The sequence below is a fragment of the Colias eurytheme genome, chromosome 19, assembly GCF_061535395.1.
Source record: "Colias eurytheme isolate Ceu_HAF_F1 chromosome 19, ilColEury1 Martin Lab GWU primary, whole genome shotgun sequence".
Lineage (NCBI taxonomy): Eukaryota > Metazoa > Arthropoda > Insecta > Lepidoptera > Pieridae > Colias > Colias eurytheme.
The window spans coordinates 2,361,588-2,385,923 of record NC_142998.1 but is presented as its reverse complement, the minus strand read 5'-3'; the positions used below and the strand labels follow the sequence as shown (position 1 = coordinate 2,385,923).

The following is a 24,336-nucleotide window of genomic DNA, read 5'->3' as shown; positions in this document are numbered from 1 at the left end:
TTTTGCTTATCTCGACTTGTTGAACCAGAAGACAAAGTCTTATTGAGATGGTCAGGAAAAGTAATGAATTACCATTAGTTAATACCTCATACCGCTACGATTCACCTGTGTGTTTGTATGTATAACTGATTACTTTTAGACTCGATTTTTATTTTTTATCCACTTTAACCGGACATATTTATCAAGATCGGTGACAATACAATAAAGTCAATACTGAATTCAGTTTATATTCTTAAAGTGTGTTTTTAATTCAGTAATTAACAATAAAATGATAGTAAAAACTATAAACGATGCGTATTTCTTCATTATATTATTAACATTATGATATCCAGTAAATTAACAAATGTCAAAAATGAAATACCTATGAGGAATTATAGAACGAAACATTATTTTAATTAAAAGTAACTAGTAAATAGTTACTTAAAAATAAATTTATAGTCATCTCCATACCTTTACAGTTCAACTATCATATGCAGTTTTAATTTACATAGATTATAAATAATCTATTGTTCTCCATAATCTGTTTCACATGCAGTTGTGTTATAATCAGAACATATAGGTCTATAAACGACATTGTATCTTATTATTATGTATCAAGGTCATTGGTACATACCATGTACATACCTACAACCCTCTTGAAAAATAATAAAGTTGACTAGCTGTTCCGTGCAAAGCTCATGTGTTATCCTGATACATTAGCTACAGCACTGCCAAGTATCATCAAAATCCGTTCTGTGATTTTTACGTGAAAGACTAACAAACATACATCCACAAACTTTTACGTTTATTATAATATTACTAGCGGTCCGCCCCGGCTTCGCCCGTGGTACATATGAAAAATAGATGTTGGCCGATTCTCAGACTTACCCGATATGCACAGAAAATTTCATGAGAATCGGTCCACCCGTTTCGGAGGAGTATGCAGACTAACATTGTGACACGAGAATTTTATATATAAGAAGAAAGAAGATACGTATGTAGTAGGAGACAGGAGTAGGATAGGATTAACAGCTGGACATCATGTGATATTAATGTGAAATACCTTCTTCAATGAATTAGCTTAACATCTCATTTGTAAGATCACTAAGACATATTGAAATCCAGCGATCTGTAAACGAAAGGATCCGCAAGATGACCCCAAATATTTCAGAACTAGCGGTCCGTCCGGCTTCGCCCGTGGTACATATTTCGCAATAAAAGGTAGTCTATGTTTTTTCTCAGGGTCTAAAGATTATCTGTGCCAAATTTCATCAAAATCGGTCCAGTAGTTTATGCGTGAAAAGTGAAAACCATACATACATAATTACAAACCTTTCCTCTAAGGCCTGAAATAAACTATCGTATAAGCCGAATTAGGTATATTTCCTTATAAGGTGTGGTAATAACCAATTAAAATAATAATTTTAATCAAGTATGACATACTTATTAATATTCAATTTACCTTGACATTTAATAGTTTTTAAAATAAATCTCACGAATTGGTTTATTAAATGCCTCTAATGTTATATGTAAATGTGTAGGCCTTTATCTCAAGAGCTACTGAAACCAGTTTCGATACAGCAATTACAGAGGTGTTTCCATTAGAAATATAACATTTTTAATGATGATAACCGCTCGTCGGTCGTCCGGCGAGTTACATTATCTTATAGAATAGAAGAGTCATGTAGAGCCACCATTTTTATTCTGTGGTAGAGTGAAGAGTAGAGAAGAGTGGTATTTTTACACGTATTCACAGACATTGAATTTATTAAATTTTCCGTAATACATAAATTTATCCAAAAACATTCGGTTTTTTTTTGTCTCGAGCCTAGTTAGTTTAGGTGCAGGTTCCACCTTTAGTATTGCTTTAATTTTAAATTTTTATAATTGCATATAAACCGCATTTCATTCCAATCTACCATTAAGGGCCGATTTTTCAATGCTTGGATAAAACTTATCCGTTCAATAAAGTATTACACGATAATATAAAAATGTCACGTAAACTGTCAAATACGGGTAATTAGAATACGTTTTTAAAATGGTTGTTTTATACATTACTAGCGACCCACCCCGGCTTCGCACGGGTGCAATGCTGATACTAAATACCTGTGCTAAATACACTACAGAAAAACTGTGAACGTTGTATATAAAAACATAGCGGCACGCTCCGGCTTCGCACGGGTATAAAAATATATGTCGGGCAGCCGGCCGGTACCGCCGCAAATGCTACGTCCCGCAATTTTTAAATCTGTAATATCTTCGAAAATATTCACTTAAATCATACGGTGTAAAGGGCCATATAAATCTATATTAAATGAACAATGTATTCGAGGTATTTAATTTGTTAAGGATTAATGCTGTATTGGTTAAAATCGCATCGAAAATTAGCCATTATATTTTGTCGTAAAAAGTAAATGACAAAAAAAAGTTATTGTGGCTTATCCATAAGAGATAGACATATACCATCGCGGACTTTTCTGTAGATCTTTTCAATGTGTATAATACTTAGTACATTATTTTGATAAAACTCGAAGGGTTCAGCCTGCGTTTGCAATGTAAGCGGAAAAAATGTAATTTTTTACGACATCACATTAGAAACCTCAAAAATAAAAGTACTTCTCCACTATTAAATGGATGTTATTATACATATAAACCTTCCTCTTGAATCACTCTATCTATTAAAAAAAACCGCATCAAAATCCGTTGCGTATTTTCAAAGATTAAAGCGTACAAAGGGACATAGGGACATAGGGACAGGGAAAGCGACTTTGCTTTATACATACTATGTAGTGATAGTGATGATGATAGTGATTCGACGAATAAGTTTTAGCCAAGCATTGAAAAATCAGCCCTTATAAGTATAGATAATACGAATACTATTACTGATTCTGTATCAGGTATCTGTTCAAAATAACCTTAGGTAAAAGTTAAACTTATAAGTAGGGATGTAACGATACCGATACCGATACCGATATACCGGCCGATATAATCGGCAAACCGATATATCGGTATCGCCGATTATAATACAACCGATACCGATATCAAACAATTCAAAAAACCGCGCCCAATGAACGACGCGGGAGGCCGCCCGCGCGTGCGCCTTTGTCTACCAATAGTAAACTTTTATTAGGAACTGATTGTATGTGTATAACTTAAAGTTTAACTGACTTTGCAAAATAATAATACTAAAATAAATGGTTTTCTTGTTTTTTGATTTGGCATTGTTATTTAAAAGAATACGATTTACAGTTGAGTCTCTGTTAAATGTTGGTAACTTTTATGCATAAATCACTATTTATTTTTCTACCAAGCCATCAATATCGGTATCTGTATCGGTATCGCCGATATTTTATTACAAATATCGGTATCGGTATCGTATCGGCAAAATCATGTATCGTTACATCCCTACTTATAAGTACTTTGTCGTCACAATACTTTAAAGAAAGGAAAACCAGCAACACCATCTGGTTACCGAGCGAGTCACTGATACGGATCAAAATTCATTTTAAGGACATCGGAAATTAGATTTTATATTTTCAAGGAAATATGAGAAAGGTAACCGCGGCTGTACACACTCGTCGAGAGCCTCTCGTCGAGAGCCTCGGCCGAAAAGACTCTCGTCGAGAGCATGCCTGTACACACTCGTTCTAACATTTGAACTGAAGACTTACACGAGAATGGACGTAGAAATAGCTGCTGCTATTTGTCTTTGTGCCGTGAGCTATTATAATTTTTTAAACATTTACTATAAAAAAAAATTCTCAAACCATGGAGAAAAAGAAGATGGTGGATGATTACTATGCACCGCAGTAGAAACAGGGAAATAAATATAAAAACTTCCTGAATAGTTAATGTATTTTATTGTATTTTTAAGGAATCAATAGAAACGCTTCTTTGTTTTAGAAGTAAAATGGAAAATCAATTAGCTGAGTTGGTGGCAGAACCTTCTGGCCAATCCATACTTATATTATAAATGCGAAAGTAACTCTGTCTGTCTGTCTGTTACTCGATCACGCCTTAACTACTGAACCAATTTGCATGAAATTTGGTATAGAGATATTTTGATACCCGAGAAAGGACATAGGATAGTTTTATCCCGGAAACCTACGGGAACCATGGGAACGGGTTTTTCTTTGAAAACGCGGGCGAAGCCGCGGGCGGAAAGCTAGTTTAAAATAAATCCATAAAAAATAAGTTCCATAAAAAAGGTTCTGTTTGATAGCACTCCAAAAACTGTAATTCTCGTTCATTAGACCACATAGTGAAACACGTGCATTCATAAATAACGTCAGCGAGCAACTATCTGAACGAGTGTGTACATGCTCGCTCTCGTTTTCCTCGCGAGACTCAACGAGACCCTTTGACTCGGGCGCAAAAAACCGACCAGCGACCGAGACAGCCGAGGCGAGACACGAGAGTGCGAGACAAGACGAATGCACCATGTACATACTCGTTCTCGGCCTGTCTCGGTGTGTCTCGGCGAGTGTGTACAGCCGGCATAAGACGTAGGGCGAGTGATTGCTTGATTGATCTTTATTCAGAGAGTAAAAAATAGAAAGAAAAATGTTATAATTTTACTATAGCTTTACACTCGCGGATTCGCCCGCTTATAGTGTATAACCTAATAAATTATATTATACTAAAACTACTAGTATGTGCTAAAACCTTCCTCTTCAAATTACTTTATTTATTTAAAATAACTCATCAAAATCCGTTGCGTAGATTGATATTAAATAATTGTATTCTTCTTAAAGCTATGATAAAATCTAATAATAAAATTATCCTAGCTTTACCTAGAAATGCTCTACTTACTCAAAACTCTCTTAAGCTAGGTCATAAAATAGGTCAGTCAATGTATTTCTAAGAACTAAGAAGTCTTCATTTATACGAATATTCAATATAATATTATCTAAACTCATGCTATAAAGAGCTTCCTCGAAAGTTTTTTCATCTTTTATTGAATTCCTACTTTCCGACTAATATCCTAACTAATATTATAAATACGATAATAGCTCTGTCCGTGTTTTCTTCACGGCTAAACCACTAAACCCATTTGGATAAAATATGGTACAGAGATAGTTTGAAACCTGAAAAAGGACAGATAGGGTTTTCCTTTGACTACGCAGGCGAAGCCGCGGGCGTAAAGATAGTAAGTACATATAAACAGATGTCGTAACGGTTATACCGCATGTCACGGTCTAGGGCTTATAAGAGGGTCTTATAACGTTTCTTTAGGGTTTAGATAAGCACTAGATTAAATAGATAAGCAATACAATGTGAAACTTTGTTTACGTGCAAATAAATTAGGTATTTAGTTTTATACTTTATTTTCGTGTATATGAATCTACTTCTACTAATACATATTATAAAGCTGAAGAGTTTGTTTGTTTGAACGATCGAGGAAGGCTATAGGCAATATTACATCACTAGCTGCTCCGCGCGGTTTCACCCCCGGGGCTCCACCCCTGTTGGTCGTAGCGTGATGATAATATATAGCCTATAACCTTCCTCGACAAATGGGCTATCTAACACCGAAAGAATTTTTCAAATCGAACCAGTAGTTCCCGAGATTAGCGCGTTCAAACAAACAAACAAACTCTTCAGCTTTATAATATTAGTATAGATAACGCTGAGACCAACAAGAGCGAATTAATGCGCGTAAAACCGCAGGGCACAGCTAGTCAAGAATAAACGTTGTTTTGTTCAATTTAGTTTCAAAGCTTATTTTTGTTATTAGCTACTTTGACAACTATTCATTTACACCGACTAAAAAGCATAATAAATTATAAAATATACATTGTTTTACTGTCCAATCTCATAAACCAATACCATTATGCTTAAGTGCTCTTTTGAGGAAGCAAAAATTAATTTATTCAGGCGTAGGTTGTAGCCGGCGCTAGTAGCCAACAAAAAATATTTAATCATAATTACTCGGACTTCAGACATAAAAGGTAATGTTACAAAACACCACGGGTTTGCCATAATGACAGTTATTATGTATCATACAGTGCGACACAAAAGAGATGAAAATAAATGAGGGCGCCACCGTCGCTCATATAGCAACACTGATACTGCGACGCAAGCGATCTTGATACTATAGAATAAAAATCCAAAAATCTATATAATATAATCTAAAATAAATACCGCGATTTAAACCGTTATAATTGTTTCATTGTAGCAATAGTGTAATTTAAGACAAAAATACATTAGTATTTTAATTGACCTACCTAGGTCAAATTTTACTTAAATGTATTTGGAATTAGTTATTTTATAAAAATCGGTCAAGTGTTTAGACTGCAGAGGCGCACATAGAATCAAACATACAAACAAACAAGCATACATGCAGCTCAAACACATTACCCTCTTTCTGGGTCCGTCGGGTAGAAAAAAACAAGGCGATTTGAAAACCACATATTTTTATTTTTTTTGTAGATAAATTTTGTACATTAATATAATTCATCAAAATCTAAATATTCTACTCCTTCAAAGGACTGATCATCACTCTGTTTCGAAGTACTGGCAAGAGGGTACGGGGCATCTTCAGTATCTGTAAATATGATACAGTAAATATGATTTTTTTTCTTATGGTTTGATTGATTAATAGATAGATAGCTGTATGAAAACAGTAATCACTATACTATGTAGTAAAATCTAAACTAGGTATTTTATTTGAGGCTGGTTGGATTGGATATAACTTCTTGACTCAAATTGTGCTGGTCGCACTATAAAAACTAGTTTTTGTTTACATACAAATAACCTCAAATTAAATTGCGAAAACGTAATAATCGCCATACATACATACATTAAACACTCGTTACTAATGGAATATTCTATTTTACGTAGTACTGAGCAAAAATAAATGGAATCTCACCGGTATATTCTGCTGTACGTTTGTAAACGTTTTCCAAATCAATCAATAAATTTCCAGCTTGAAATTCGGACAAACACCGAATAAAAACTTTATACACCACATCACGGACACCGCTACGTTTAACCTTTTTCATGATGTCTCCTTTTTTATTTAAATTTCTTGTTCTAAATAACAATTTTATCTCAATAATTCTCCACTTCACGAAAAAAACAACAAATTTTTATTCAACTTGACAGCTACATTGCCAATTCAGGGTTGCCAGGTAATGAAAAACGAATTAGTTCCAAAATAATTAATTTCATCTCTTTTATGTCGTACTATACATGAAATGTCACTGACTTGAGAACAAGTATAACCCGATTATATTGATTGTGTGTACCCACGTAGGAACTTGGCGGAACAAGAAGTGATTTAATTTGTCCGTGTTATGCTTAGGGTTGTTAGGGAGTTTTTGTATAATATTCAACTGGTTTTTCATCGTTTTTGCATTGATTTATCGTGGGAAGTGAAGATTGCGTAGGTGGGAATTGATTTTGCATGCGAGTTTGGAAAGGTTTACGCAGCGATAATTTGTAAATGGTCGTTAAAGTTGCAAAACCCATGTGTGATGTACATGGGATATTACCTAATCTGTAATTCTCTGTAATATTTGACCCACTTTCGTTTACGTGAATTTAAACAAAACTGTTAAATTGATTCTGACGGAAAATTGGATTGAAAATAAAAAGCTCTACATATTGAGAGGAGATAACCTTTTGTCGTTTTGCACATGTCGGATAAAGAAAGATTTTGAAATAATAATATACAGTGAAACCTGGTTAAGTGAGACATCAAGGGACCTGCAATGTCGTTTCACTTATAGAGGTATTCCACTTACCCAGTGTCTCAGATATACAGGTATAAATAAATATCTGTCTCATTTACAGAGGGGTGATAACGATTGTAGCTTTCGTTTTGACATTTTTCAAATAAACATCTGTATGATAGTAAAGCGAAACTAAAACTGAAGGTAATTGAAGCTCAAAATTTGTAATTACGTACTTGGGGAATTACGTGTGGAATTTGTGGGTTGAATAAGAATGAGTAAACAAAAAATGTTGTCTCAGTTACAGAGGTTTATGCATATAAAATTTACTCGCTGTCTCAGTTACAGAGGTAACTATGATGATAAATCGAAAGAACAAATCCCAGATATAGAGGTTTACCTCGGCCCACTAACAGAGGTAATTCAGTGCCAAAGTGTTGGGACCTCAGCATGAGTTCCAGTTATGGAGGTTTCTCACTTATCCAGGTCCCACTTAACCAAGTTTCACTGTATTTACGTTTAATATAGGTACTTGTTTGAAAGAAAGTCCTGTCGTAGTTACGAAATTTTTTATATTTTTTAACGTAAACTCATTTTTTTTTAAATTCTTACTCGCTTTTTGTAAAAAATGTATGTCAATTGCCATGAATATTAGCATGATAAGAATCTAATAGTTAGGTATTAGATTTTTTTATTTGCCTCTAATATTAAAAATTAGAGGAGAATTATTTTATTTAAAAAACAAGCATAATGAATCTCTGTTTTTTAAATCATATCCCACGCAGCTTTGGACTCCGGTGAGCTTAGAGGTTTTTCAGTTCGTACATGTTTCAACTTGCATACGTTTGTAAATCATTGGTTACTCACATACTTGATACGTAGGTAGGTACCTACTTTAACGAATGTAAAATTTCATTTAATTTTCATATGTGCCGACTGCCGAATTTTTCCATAGGTACCTACTTAGTTAAATAGAGATAAAGATTAAAATTAACATAGTTAACTAAGTAGGTAAATAAAAACAATTAAGTAATACTTTTACTTTTATTTCTGTTTAATTTTTATGGATTTAATAGAATTAAAATAAGATCATTCGTGTGTAGTCGCTTATACCTATGGCTGCATAGAGTAAATTTTAGATTAGAGTGGTAGAGTACTAACTACCCTACTTACTATACTAATGTAGACACCATTGGTAGAGCAGAGTACTAAAATTTGGTAGAGTAGTTGCTAGTAACGCGGGCAAGCTACTCTACCACTGTCTTTCTCCCACCCTGGCGTGCACTATAGGTACTCTACCAACTACTTGACCGATGTACTGGTTAGTATAGTAACGACTATGCTCTACCTACTCTACAGTTAACCCGTGTACAGCAGCCAAAGTATATTTTATGTTTCAAGTTATTAGTTAAGTTAAGTTATTTTGATATTTTAGTTTTATAGCATTTAAATGCGTGTTTTGAATTTTAATTTCTTATGTGAAATACCTAACTATAAGTTTTTAAAGAATTTCGAAAAAATTAGATCACGAGGTGGGTAAGTGGCGAAAGACGCGGGTTCGAATCAGGTCGTGTTAAGCTTTAGCAAACCTACATGAATCCTACAAATCTTCTTATATATAAAAATGAATCGCAAAATGTGTTGGTAAGCGCATAACTCGAGAACGGCTGAACCGATTTAGATATTTCTTTTTTTATTATATTCCTTGAAGTACGAGGATGGTTTTTATGTAGAGAAAATCTAAATATGTATGTACCATGGGCGAAGCCGGGGCGGACCGCTAGTTACGAATAAATATTAATAACTTGGCCACACATGATAAGTGAATAATAAGATAAATCTGTTTTCAGAACAAACAAGTACCTGCAGAAGTCGGCCATTACAAGAATATGCGCCGTTGGAGGCTTTTTTATATCAATACCTGTGTTTTTAACAGGTTGGTGGATGTTTTATTTATTTTTTGTGGTTAACTATGATGTATCGAATTATCAGAGCAAAAACCGTTCGATCTGATTTGTGTTAACTCTTACAAGAGTTATTTTATGAAAAATATTAAGTTATTGTTGATAATTATGACACGGCCGCGGCGCACGGGTGACTTTATATTTTACCTTATGTCGTATAGGTTCGATTCCTAAAAATGGAAAAATATTGTTTGAAAATGTTTTAATCTTTACCTAGATTTTTTATGTGCTAATTTATAGTTGAGCCCAAGAAGCTTATATCTTATACACTGGAGATTTCGGTATGAAAATTTGACGTGTAACAAGAAAATTGTTGTGTTTTATCACTTTCACACCTAACTTGGTATTGCCACTGTTAATACGAAGTTTTCCCAAGGCTACTATGTATGCTGTAATATTCTGTACAAAAGGTTAGTTTTTGTACATGAGTTTGTTGATAAATTGCCAACAACGTCATTCAGAAGCATTGTTGGATGAGACAATTATTATTTATGCTAAATAAAATAAGTATCTGAACCAATTATTAAAAAGCGATACTCCCTGATTATGGGTAGTTACCATAATACAATTGTAGCAACTCTCACTTTGACAATATGGCATAAGTGTCAAAAAAATTGCGTCGCTTCGAATATTTAAGTTAATATTGTTGCGTATTTAATAAATATTTTCCGAATATAAATAATGTATTGCATTGTGAAAAATTGCAGAAGTTTTTGGACACCAAATTCTGGCATAAAATTTCACAGGCAAGTGTATATTTACGCTATTTACAATATCCCTCAATACTCATGCATTTACCTGTTTAGAATCATTTTCATGGCAAAAATCGTCAATTTTATCATCAGTTTAGTAATCAATCATGCTAAATATCTTCTATCTATCTTCTTTTCCTAATAATTTCATCATTTTTCAATAAACCAATTTAACAAGTAAGGTAACCATGATGACGAGTTTTTACGGATAGCGAAGAGAAAATATTGTAATAGTTAACAAAATTATGATGAACATTTAGAACACCATTTCAAAGATTTTTATACTAGTAATGAAACAACGCACGACATCGATATTGCACTCACATGTGGTTTTATGTTTGTTCTTCTTTAACATAGAAATCAATAGTTCTTTTAACTTACCAAATTTTTTTTGTTTTACTGATTTCAGCTTTCCAAAAATGAAATAAAAAGAAATAAATGGCTGTCCATAGTGCCATCAAGGGTAAAATTTATCAACATGCCAGAATATGCAGTTTGCATTTTAAGCCTGAGGATTACGGTCCAGAAAAAAAATACCTTTTGAAAAGTGCTATACCTTTTTATTTACCACATTCTTGTTACTGCGTCTCAACTGTGGATAAAGTAATTATAATTATATTATAATTAACCACCATGAAACCATTAGTAACCGTAAGTACAGCTCCTGAAAGACTTAGAACTTCTGAGAACTGTAATATCGTTACCACACATCAACACTAGCGATGCAACTCTCCCTTTGGAATATTGAAAGGTTTTAGACTGAAGCTTGAGTAACCAAAACGATGTTTTAATGTAAGTAGCACTCATTTTAATTAAAAAATCGTAGTATGAGATCAAAAGTTATCAAGCGTTATTTAAAACTATCATTCTCTACCAATTAAAATGGTATGTACCTATAAAGATGATAATTATTCATGTAAGTTGACCAGTAATATTATAAAATAAATACATACTGTTAAAAATAAATGTCGTTATTATTCATAGACCATGATTTTTAGTTTTTTTTATTTCGTAAAATCTTGAATATACAAACCAGTGTGGTCACCCACAGAAAGAGACAAAAAACAACACTGACGTCATTCAAGGTTATATTTTCTTGTGACAAGTTAATGGTCATAGTGCAATCTCCAGTGTATTAGATATAAGCTTCTTGGTTGAGCCAATTTAATAGGCAACATTTGACGTCTATCAATTTTATCTTCATAGGGTGGTAACCTGCTTAAAAACATCGATTAAAGCGAATTAATCGATACGGACTTGAAACAATTGTCAATCGAACTTGAAACACATGTCAATAATTTATGATGATTTTTATTCCCAAGTAACCAATGCATTCGATTCTAGATGTCAGATTTCGATTTTTAGAGTAACGTCTCTGGTATTTATAAAGAAAAAAGGTTTATTGACACAAAATTGTAGCGACGTCAGTTCTTTAAATAAGAAAATGTTTATTATGTTTAGAATGGTTTATCAGTAAAATCAAATCTTAAAATTAGTTGCATCGGTCATTATTATTATAAATATGTAATCGTAATTGAAAAAAGTTAAGCAAATGTGCAGTTCTAACAAAACGAAATATCATGTTATTCTATGTCGTCGTTACTAGGTTACGTTGTTGAATTTTGTTGAACTGTCAAATGTTGCCTATTAAAATGGCTCTACTATAAGGTATTTCTAACAGTTGTTTATTATCCTTTAATAAAACCTATACCTACCTACCTATATTATCTGTGGTTTCCATAGCCATTACAGTTTGCTTAGTATTAAGTATATCAGACTAGATGGCGTTGTACGTCGACGAATTAATTTTTATTTCATATCAATTCACCAAATATTACAAACAATGTACTTAGTCTTATCAAAATCTCAAGTAATATTTTTCTCTTTCACCACTACCATTTAAACAATTGAAACAAAATTTAAAATTTCACTCACTCAGCATGATACTAAAAACATGTCCTTACCATTACAGGTATAATCCTATACACGTTCATCCAATTCCACTCAACGCCAGCAATAGTGACATCTGTGTTTATCGGCGTCGGGATAATCTTCTGCGGTTGTGCGATGGTCCACAACGTGTTTGTATGGCAGAAGGAAAAGACGAACTTGGTGAAGGCATTTCGAGCGCAAGAAGTTACAATGAATACATCGAACGGTGTGCTCATGAATGGGCATTTGAATAACACGGGAGCCGGCAATGTAAGCTTCCATAGCATGACTGCACCGTACACACATCCGATTACGCTCTTGCAGCAGGGAGGCCCCTATATTATCAGGTGATTATTTAAATACATAATATATTTATAAATTAGTAGAAAAGTTAAGTTTTTAGCATTATCAATTTATAGCTTTGCCTTTAATTTCATCAAATTTGTATAGGAACTATGTTCAGTTTTCCTATTATAATAATATACTCTTGCTTTATCGTCTTTGAACAACTACAAAATGTTCATGAACGTTGGTAGCACGTACCATCAGCGACTCGTCAACTCCTTTGCTGACTAATGTAATAAAAAAGTTTCAATACCGTTAACACAAAATAATATCCTAAATATCCCAACAATCAAATGCCAACTTTAAACATCCATGTACCTCTATATTTATTTAAATTTACCATGTACCTCTATATTTATTTTAATATTACATATGATATGTTTTGTATTTCTAATGTATTCCTATCTTATTCCAGACCACCAACCAGCACGCCGCCTGGTGAGGGAGCGGCTACACCAGGCGTTCCAGCTGCTACCATAGACCTTAGCCACGATACTCACGAACTTAGCACACTTGTATGAATACAGGATTAAATGTACCATGATAAGACATAGAAAGAGAGATTATACTATGTGATCCAATTGAGAATAGGAACGTTAATGATCTTTGCGTCAAATGTCAATTTGACACAAAGATCTAGAGAATAAAAAAAAAATGATTTGTTTTCCTGAAATTAAAAATTCTAATTACATTTGCAAGAATGTAGTTACAAATATAGGTGTAGCTCCTGATTGCCTGACTCTTACATAAAATTTTAATACAAAAGTTATTGCTTAACTTAATATATAAGAATATCAATAAATTAAAGCCATAAAATGGCGCTTAATCGTACCTATTCTTAGTTGGATCGCATAGTATGAGTCCAGGCTTTAATGTTACACAATTAAATTTTGGTCTCAACGTACGTCATACTGTTTAAATCAAGGGTCTGTTTATATTGTTCATTCAAACACTTCTTAAGGAAGAGCTTTTGAATCATTAACGGTTGTAAAGGGGTCAAGTAACAGTGGTCTATTGAAAATAATTTTTAGACGAAATACTAAACGAAATTTTGGACGAATTAAGTAATATCCTAAAAACTACGAAAATTGAGACACTGTTTAGAAATTTCACAAATTTTTAATCAAGTCCCTGATATCCTGTAAGTATAACATATTTTGGTAGAAAATGTCATTTCACCTGAAAGAAAAGCTAAATATTATCCAGAAGTAATATACAACTGGCCGCAAGTCTTATATCGATAATAACATCATGGTTCCACCTTAATAATGTTAAGTTATTGTTAATTGTAATATAACTGTAAATATTGTTTTATGAATAAATAATATAATAATTAGATTCGCCATTTCTAATTTAATTTAATACGGTAGGTATTTATTTATAATGACTTAGTTTATGCCTTATTTATAGATTTTTGTAGTGATACCCTTTTCAAGAATGGGCATCTTTATTTTTGATTATTTTATAATCTATGACCATAGACCAAGGAATATAATAGTTAGAAGAAGTATAAAAATCGCTTTGAAAACGTAGGACACTTCTATGTTTTAAAATATAATTTAAAACATTTAAGTACGTATACCTACACAACTATTATCTTCAATCTTCAATTCATTAGTGACAGAGTGCCATACCACAGACAACGAAAATAATTTTATTTTTAATTTTTTTTTTGGTGCCAGAAATTCGATTATTGACCATTCCTTGTCTATGGTCGTCGATCATAATTCTTCTGCATTATAATTTTGTTATGAACAAAAACCCAAATACTCTAAAAGACCAATATTTATATAATTATATTTTTGCGAACATACACATTTTGCATACAGCAACAAATAAAAATTTTCTTAATAAAGAAATGAAAATGTTCTTATAATTTTCAATTTGTAATATCCATATTTTGAGTGTAAAATTAACAGTGTAACAATGTTCTAATAATGATTATTATTATCAATGTTATAAACCCACCAATTGGTAAAAAAACTACATTTTGTATCCATACTGTATATTTGTACATAGTTATAAAACACAAATCTGGAGGCATAATTAATTTATTTAACAGGTTTTTAATGTTAGTTAAGACACTTAATAAAAGTGATTTTTAAAAAATGTCTATCATTTATCACCTCTGCTTTCCCTGGCCCTGTAAACAAACAGTTTCATTCAATTCAAATTTTGATTATAACTACATAAATTGTATAAAACGCATGAATTAACAAAAAAAAAAAAATTGAAGAATTGCCACGACGATTTCTAAACATTATTTCTTCGCTTCTCAAGCGATTACTTTTTGAAAACGTTAAAAATGTTAAATTTTATGATATTTCTATTTCTAAGAGCAAATATTTTAACGAGAAATTATCAACCTTTATTTATATTTATTCATTTATCAATCCTTTATTGCACTTAAAGAAAATAACAAAGAAATACAAACACTTAAGGATAGCTTAAACTAGGTACAAATTGCGTTCTTATCACTTTAATATTATTAATTGTATCAATTTGAAGATTCGGTTGGTTCTAATAATTGCCGGGCACAGTAAGTGCATTACCAAAATTCTTTGAAGTTCTATTTCCTTTTAAAAATAAAGGAATGCTTCCCTTCAGCAATATTTGCTGCTACACACTGGTTCAGGCATATCAGCCAACAGTTACCTGATACCACACCCCGGACACTCCATACAAAATTATCGTTTTGACAGTCAGTGTAGAGACTGCAAATGTGTGTGTTAACGCTTTATGGTTGGCACATTTGTGACTAGCGTAAAAAAAAAATTCGCGTTTTTCTGATAAAATACATCCGTAAACAGCACAATACCTAACCATTTTCTACGAAAAACGATAATCACAAATCCAAAATAATACTCAATTTGATAAGTGTTGTCAATCTTTGTTGCGTATCGTCCTTGCAGAAAAATGCGGACCATTTTTAGACTGATCGTGCGGGGTGAGGAAAGCGTTTAATTTTGGCGGGAGGCGGAGAGTGTCCGTTCTGTAGCGTTTAGCTACTATTATGTATTCTGTGCTGATACACACAAACTCACCGCTTCATGCCCTGGTACAGGCCGGTGTAGTAGCCGCTCATGTACCAGCTGAGCAACATGGAGGACACCGCTTGTTCCTCAGAGTCCACGTCACCATGGGACAGGTGTAATGGAGGGGGTGGGGGGAGCGGCATGTCCATTGAGTTTAGCTGGAATGTTTTTATTTATACATTAACTACCTTTCCACCCGCGGCTTCGCCCGCGCAGTCAAAGAAAAACCCGCATAGTTCCCGTTCCCGTGGGATTTCCGGGATAAAACCTATCCTATGCCCCGGGGTAAAAAGTAGCCTATGTCCTTTCTCGGGTATCAAAATATCTCTATACCAAATTTCATGCAAATTGGTTCAGTAGTTAAGGCGTGATTGAGTAACAGACAGACAGACAGAGTTACTTTTGCATTTATAATATTAGTATGGATTTACAATAAATAATTTTACTTATAGTCTAAGATCCCACTGCAGGATTAGTGCGTTCATCGGTTTTTTGCTGAAAATCGAATTTTTATGTATATTTATAATTAGGAGAATATATATCGACTAGGTTGCCAGTCAAAATTTGGCCGCAAGCATGTTTAATTAAAATTTTTCTAATCGATTTTTGGGAAAAAAATTCGTTCACTTGTTTTTTGAATAAAATGTAGTCTACATCACGTCAAATGATATAAAAATTCTAAAAAATCACGGTTGCCGCTTTTCACCTGGCCGCAACATCTTGGCAGCCTGGTGCAAACAGGTACGATTTCGATTCATTTTTACGTTCATAACGCACATTTATGAATCATATATCAAATTAAAGCTAATTTTTTTCTATTTATTATCATATATGGTTGCCTAATTAAATCCGGCAAAAAATAAGGGTTGCTGGCTTTTAAAAATTATAAATATAGGATTAGTGCGTTCATCGTTTTTTTTGCTGAAATCGAATTTTTATGTATATTTATAATTAGGTGAATATATATCGACTAGGTTGCCAGTCAAAATTTGGCCGCAAGCATGTTTACACTCAACCTTAAATATTCAACATCTTTAACAGCCGGCAACCCTTATATTATGTACATATCAGAGGCGGCTCGTGACAAAATTTTATGGGTGTTCACTTGAAATAAAACACTGAAAATACATGGTGTAAAGCAGTACAATTTATCAAAAAAATTACTTATAAAGAAAATGCATACGTGATACGTCTTTCTTTTTGGTGTGCAAAAATATCTATAACTTAAAGCGACAAGACCGATAGACGCCAATTGCAGTTCATTCAACAAATGGTACCGAGATTGTGAATGTTTTTTCATCTTGATTGAAAGATGAGCTAAGTCGTCAACGCACGTTTCAGTCCAAGCACTCTCACCTCCGCCGGCCGCGCCGGCTTTAAATAAAAGACACGGAAAACAAAATAGTTTGTTGCTTTCATCACAACCACACAACCACGGTGTTTTCACATATTGTTCAGATTTAAACACACGCGTATATGTTTTCGTTTTTGTCGTACATTTTTGCGTAAGATCAAGTTCAGGCCGTGGCGGTCCCTTAGCTTTACATTCAAGCTGAATTTGTAACGTTTTATCACACTTTTTAATGAACGCCACATTATAATTATTGTTCATTTTAACACTCACAAGTAATACTGATATAACTACAGGCTATTTCAACACGTATTTTATAATTTTAATTAGAAAATTGCATGAATCGCGCGCGTGCATTGAAGTTGACTCGAGTGTTTTGTTTATATTGTAGAAGTGGTAACTGGCAACCTCGCGCGCAATCGCTGTCCTGCCTGGCGGTAAAAACGAACCGGCAACGTTTGCGGGTGCGGCGCTCCGAATTTTGCTACTTTTCCATAGAAAATCTTTTGTTTCACGCGCAGGGCTCTGGCAAAACCCTCTCTTTCACTCCTATTGGATTTCGTATTAGGAAATGTACTAAATCTTTTTTCATTGGAGCGCAATCGTGAGCGCTCCGCTTCGCGCGTTACATAATACAGTAGGTATTATACAGGTGTATGGGATGATGGAATGATGGATATATTCATTGGTATTAACAGTAGTTTTAAAGATAACGATTGATTTTAAATAGTAATAATTAATGGTAATAATTAAATTAAGGACTATGATTTTATTATAATTATTTATGGGAGTTCACTGCACCAGCGCTCCTTAGGGCGAGCCGCCTCTGGTACATATAAGTGTATAATGTACATACATGTACATAATTTTTCAATTATTAGTCTAGTAAAAAAGCCTTTAAAAAAAGTTACAACAATATTAGAATTTAAAATATTACTCACATTTTTCAGCATAGACATATTTAGCATTGGTATGTCTGGTAAGTCGAATTTATTTGCAGGCTTTTGCTTATTCTTCTTTTTACCAGATTTTTTCTTATTTTGGCAGAATGTATCTGAAAATAGTACACCCTGTATAAATCAGATTTTTATGAAATATGAAATAAATGTAGAGAAAAATTTAGATTGGAATTGGATAGTTCTTATAAAATGTGTGTACTTATTTAATTATTAAAGACTAGCGGTCCGCCCCGGCTTCGCCCGTGGTACATATTTACGTTTTCTCTACATAAAAACCATCCTCGTACTTCAAGGAATATAATAGAAAAGAATTATCGAAATCGGTTCAGCCGTTCACACGTGATGCCATGACAACGCGAAACGGGTGCAGACCCGCCGCCTTTTTATAGCCGCCGCGGCCCGCGAAGCGCGTCGAACGCGGCAACTGATACACAAAAATAATCCTTATGGCTGCATGATTCTGTATTCACGCGCGATGACTTATAGCGTATTTCATGTATAACTTTGGTGTTTCTACACCGATTTACATGATTCTTTTACTATAACCTGCCCAGGAGTATGAAGAATAATTGTGCCAAATTTGGTTAAAATCCGTCGTGTAGTTTTTGTTTCTATAACGAATATACAGACAGACAGACAGACAGACAGACAGACAGACAAAAATTTTACTGATTGCATTTTTGGCATCAGTAGCGATCCCTTATCACCCCTTCATAGTTTTTTTTTAAATATATTTCATGTACAGAATTGGCCTCTCTACAGATTTATTATAAGTATAGATTATTAAATTATTTACAAGTTTGTTTTTTATACAATGAAGTGATATTTAAATAAATAAATAATTTAGTCAAGTTTTTCATTTATAATTCGATTTTTTTATTACTTACAATCAGTAGGTAATGAGACGCAAATATGAAAATTGTGAAAACTAGTTATTTATACATTATTGAAACGCAAATTCTTTGTTTATTGAATCAAAAACTTAACCTCAGAGCTAATACATTTAGGTGGTAATTGTATATTGATAGGTATAAAGCAATTAATGGTATGAGATGACATCTTTGCTAAGTTATCGAGTACAGTAATACCCTGACTTACACAATAGGTGAAGTCGAATTCACGTAAGAGTGGAGACTACATCTTCATTAAAAGATTCCTTTGTATGATCATATAAAGTCTGATATAGGTAGGTGAAATATCTTTGTCAATTCACAAATCTTTACATTCAGATATTGATAATAATTTAGTTTACATTCCAAATTTGTTATTTTTCATGTATTCTTAGATACAAATGCCTCGTTATTTTCCATTTGTATGATGCGAGGTGGTCAGCAAATAAAACCGCGTAACTCAGTATTCGCGTAAATGGGGTAGCGTAAGTCTGTATTGCATTTACTGTATTGCATATATATACATTGCAGGGTTTTATTGTAGACGAAGCGGTTGGCGCAGTGGTAAAGTAACTGCCTACTGAGCCGACGGTCCCGGGTTCGATCCCAGGTCAGGGCAAATATTTGTGTGATGAACTCAATTATTTGTTCTTGGGTCTGGGTGTTATTATCTATATATGTATTTATTAAATATTATATTTATCGTCGCCTAGTACAACACAAGCCTTAATTGAGCTTACTGTGGGACTAGGTCGAATTGTGTAATAATGTCCTATAAAAAATAAATAAAAGTAAAATTGTATTGCATTTATGCTAAACTTTCTACAATCTTACTTGTACTCTGTGGACTGGCTGCTCTATCGTTATACTCCATATCCTCAATATTCGGTGACTGACTCTCGAAGCCATCGTCAGCTCTGTCCAGTAATGCTTTCTCTACTTGTAATGTTTGTGCATGCCTGTCTAGCGATGGATTTAATGTGTTTACGAGGACCTTTTGTAAATTGTTGTAGCCTGGAATAATAGAAGTAACAAAATCTTTAAATAAAAAAACAATAATAGTATGGGCATATTAATGTTTTCATATAAAATAAGCAACATTTTGTATATAGACATCTTTATCAGATTAAAAATATTGATAAAAGTACTAGCAGAATATGGTTAGGCTCATTCATTATTCAGTAAAATCAATCTAAAAACACAGACCTATTGTCTACAAATCAATCAAAAGTAAAGAGGTGAAATATAATAATAGTCCGGGATACATCGCCCATTTTTGCAAGTGATTACTATCAAGCTAATTTTTCGTGAGTAGCTTTATTTTGATGAGATGCCCAATAATTTCATGTACGAAACTCTCGATTTTGGTAGCTTACAGAGGTAACAAGGATAAAAAATTTTGATTTGACGGTTCTCAAATATTTATTACGCAATTTGTAGGACAATATGTCTGTTGAATTATATAAGTATTAAATAAGTGAAAATAAAAAAATCAGCTGGTTAGTAATCATTTATGATGACTTCGTTATCGATACACATTGGAAAGGGGGACTCTTTGATCAAACCATAGATTTTGTAGGACAAATATTTTTTCGAATAATTTAGATAATTATCTTGAGATTGAACAAAAAAAAACATTCAGTTAGTAATTAATATTTGAGAACCATCAAATCAAAATATTTTATCCTTGTTTCCTCTGGTAGCTACCACAATCGAGAGTTTCGTACATGAAATTATTGGGCATCTCATCAAAATAAAGCTACTCACGAAAAATTAGCTTGATAGTAATCACTTGCAAAAATGGGCGATGTATCCCGGACTATAATTAATAATTGTGCAATGCTCCTACATTAAAGAAATCTCAATTCATCTAAGTTAAATCATTGGGTCAGTATTTTAAAACAAAATTGCACTAAGGCCTATTTAACCTCCATCCATATTTATTATTTTATAGCCCGTTATACTGGAGCCATTAAAGCATAAAAATCCTACTAGTATTATAAATGCAAAAGTTTGTGAGGATGTGTGTGTGTGTGTTTGTTACTCTTTCATGCAAATATGTACTTCTGAACCGATTACAATGATTTCATTGAATATCCTCATATTTTTCAAACAAGAATTTCACACATATAGAAGGTAATTTGGATTAACACATAGGATAGGTTTTATCCCAGAAATCCCATGGGAACGGGAACAATACGGGTTTTTCTTTGAAAATGTGGGCGAAGCCGCGGGCTGAAATCTAGTAATAATATAAATTATGACAATAATACTTACCTAAAAACTGTACAATACATTCCTTATCATTAACAATAGATAGTATAATAGCTTCATATTCTAAACCATCTTCTTCAAACACAGCTCTGCAAGGCATCCCTGCTTTCCAATTGGTTTTAGATGGCCTAAGTTTTTGTGGTTGAGGCTTTGTCGATTTATTTTTTGAGGTACCTGTAAATTATATTAACAAGATTTGAGTGGTTTAGGAATCAAGTTAAGATTGATTTTAATCTATTATTGTTTTAAATTCAAGTAGTGCAAACAGGTACAGTATGATTCAAACTTAATGGCGGGCCGGACCATTGAACAATCTGATCCACAGAAAACAATTTAAGATATTACCGGAAAGCAGCTGCAGGCTCACATTTTCATAAAAAGTATATTAGTAAAAGTATAGTAGTATTCCTTTGTATAATTTTTTAAAATTGGATATAGGTAGGTGAGATTTCTTTATCAATTCACAAATCTTTAATTTACATTCCGACTTTAATAATATTTAGTTTACATTTCAAATTGTGCATGCATTCGCAGCTCACTTTCGAACCGAAATTAAGTTTGAATCAAACTGTATCATATGAGGATACAGTCATGTATTAAATACACTTTTATCAGACTTTCAATGACATTTTCTATACTTAATTATTTACTTACAACAATTACAACATTTTACCATCTCTTTATACAGGGTGTACCAAAAAGTAGTGATGAACGGAAGCTGAGAGGTAGAGGACCTAGAGGGCTATCCGAATCACCCCCATGTATGTTATGCGATTTTTCGTATTTTCGGAGTTATGACGTTTTTTTTCAATTTTTCACCTATCGCCGAGTACGATGATATTTTCACTCATGCTGACGTCAATGATTGCGGAAGATGCTTGATTTTTTTTGTGTGCTAAGCTGAAAGATAGGCCAATTCAGTATGGTAACATTTACTATCGTTAGATCTTTGAATGGAATAAAAAAAAGAATTAAATGGCAAGAAAGATAAAATTACCCAATATGTTCACCACTTTAAGGGCCCGTAAAAAAATAAAATCACATAAAAAAAGTTTTCCGTTTGACTTTTAAAAACTTGCTCTATCTATCAGATAGCTACCCTGAAAATTTCATTTAATTATTCAGAAGGCTTCAATCGAAAAATTTAAATCTAAATGTGGTAAGTGCAAAAATTGAATTAACTTGATGATCATTAAAACCAATAAATAGGTGTTTAATTACCAGAATTTTTTAAAATAACCCCGCTGTTGCTCAATGCAAGTGCGACATCACCGTAAAAAGTTGTCTTTTAAATGTCTGAATGCCCTTTTATCATTTTTAATGGTTTCTTCTGCTACTATGAATTTCCGGGTTATTTCGTCCAAATTGTGGCATTTTCTCAAGTAGCCGAGGTCTTTTTAGTATTCCCATTGAAGCAAATCAATGGGGTTTAGGTCGAGGGACCGTGGAGGCCAGGCTTTAAGGCAGGCATCACCGGCGCATGCGCAGGCTGCAACGACCAATCCATCTTTCAGGGTATCTTTGCCCTTTAGCCTGGCCTGCACGGTCCCCGGACATAAACCCTATTGATTTTTTTCCTTGGGGATACTACAAAGACGAGAGACTGCCACAATTTGGACGAAATAACCCGGAAATTCATAGTAGCAGAAGAAACCATTAAAAATGATAAAAGGGCATTCAGACATTTAAAAGACAACTTTTTACGGTGATGTCGCACTTGCATTGAGCAACAGCGGGGTTAATTTAAAAATTTCTGGTAATTAAACACCTATTTATTGGTTTTAATGATCATCAAGTTAATTCAATTTTTGCACTTACCACATTTTGATTTAAATTTTTCGATTGAAGCTTTCTGAATAATTAAATGAAATTTTCAGGGTAGCTATCTGATAGATAGAGCAAGTTTTTAAAAGTCAAACGGAAAACTTTTTTTATGTGATTTTATTTTTTTACGGGCCCTTGAAGTGGTGAACATACTGGGTAATTTTATCTTTCTTGCCATTTAATTCTTTTTTTTATTCCATTCAAAGATCTAACGATAGTAAATGTTACCATACTGAATTGGCCTATCTTTCAGCTTAGCACACAAAAAAAATCAAGCATCTTCCGCAATCATTGACGTCAGCATGAGTGAAAATATCATCGTACTCGGCGATAGGTGAAAAATTGAAAAAAACGTCATAACTCCGAAAATACGAAAAATCGCATAACATACATGGGAGTGATTCGGATAGCCCTTTAGGTCCTCTACCTCTCAGCTTCCGTTCATCACTACTTTTTGGTACACCCTGTATGAAATTAGTAAGTTTACAATATTTATGAATAGTTTTTTCATTTTTGTATGTCTATGCATCATGTTATATACTTCTCTACTTCATACTACTATAAACTAACAAATAAAATCTCTATTCCAATCAGTTTTTAAATTATGTTTTTAACAAACCTTGCTTCACAGGATCACTATTTGACTGTGTATTTGTGGACATCGCAACCCGCTTAGCTACCTCTGCATTGGCTATTCTTATTGCTTTATCATATGCATCGTTAAGCTTGCGATCGTCCCACACATATTCCTCTTCTTCTTCCGATTCTGACTGAAATAAAAATATATTTAGAATTTAGAACTTTTTGACGTGACAACGTCTTATTCGATAGAGCCGGCTGCACGCACGAAAAAACATGACTCATGCGGCGTTACCTCGCTCTGAGGCGTTCCATGTAAGGCTTGAAGTGCAAGCTAGAGCGCGGAACGAGCGACAAAGAAGCACAATCGGACGTTGTCACGTTCAACTATCGCCAGTAAACCGACTTTACAGACAACCAATTTTTTTTGTTATTACTGTGACATATTATATTACATAAAATGCTATTAAGGTGTCGATAATTATTAAGAAACATTCTATAAATAATACTGAAAACTAGATCTAAAATATCACAACGGTTTAAATAGTAAAAAAAGAAAATATGATGCACTTCATGTTTTCAAAACTATCGTGATTGAAAATTTATGTTTGTACTCACCACATTCATTCCTTTAACGTACAATACCTCACTTTTAGACATGTTTGCTATTTTTATAATAATTTTTTCATGAAAAACTAAGACACGTTCAACTTTTAAAATTTACAAAAGTGTGTTTGTGAATTTTGTTTCAAAAATTTAACAATCCAAATGACAGG

General features: G+C 33.3%; 2 protein-coding genes across 2 annotated transcripts in view; one reads left to right on the top strand and one right to left on the bottom strand.

The window, feature by feature from the left end:
• The window catches only part of LOC149900019 (uncharacterized), a 28,977-nt gene extending 15,540 nt beyond the window's left edge, over window positions 1-13,437 (top strand). The window contains exons 2-4 of the mRNA XM_090112860.1: window positions 9,506-9,591; window positions 12,344-12,650; window positions 13,064-13,437. Of these exons, the coding sequence (XP_089968986.1) occupies window positions 9,506-9,591; window positions 12,344-12,650; window positions 13,064-13,169 (499 nt within the window). The 3' untranslated portion in view covers window positions 13,170-13,437. The remainder of the gene's footprint in view (window positions 1-9,505; window positions 9,592-12,343; window positions 12,651-13,063) is intronic.
• Window positions 13,438-14,636: 1,199 nt separating this feature from the next.
• Window positions 14,637-24,336, bottom strand: Smn (survival motor neuron). The gene is made up of 7 exons (XM_090112862.1): window positions 24,179-24,336; window positions 23,601-23,751; window positions 21,161-21,331; window positions 19,718-19,897; window positions 17,976-18,088; window positions 15,693-15,841; window positions 14,637-14,791 (listed from the first exon to the last, which is right to left on the bottom strand). Exons 1-7 carry the CDS (start codon window positions 24,218-24,220, stop codon window positions 14,764-14,766), a joined length of 834 nt encoding a protein of 277 aa, XP_089968988.1. The 5' UTR covers window positions 24,221-24,336; the 3' UTR covers window positions 14,637-14,763.

What these genes read in the sequence shown, in the direction of transcription:
- Smn (XM_090112862.1), bottom strand. Translation starts at nt 24,220, where the DNA reads ATGTCTAAAAGTGAGGTATTGTACGTTAAAGGAATGAATGTG. An exon ending in ATATGTCTATGCTGAAAAAT is followed by an intron (nt 15,842 to 17,975) that starts GTGAGTAATATT and finishes AAAACATTCCAG; the next exon opens with CTAAACTCAATGGACATGCC. An exon ending in CTGTACCAGGGCATGAAGCG is followed by an intron (nt 14,792 to 15,692) that starts GTGAGTTTGTGT and finishes GTTTGTTTACAG; the next exon opens with GGCCAGGGAAAGCAGAGGTG.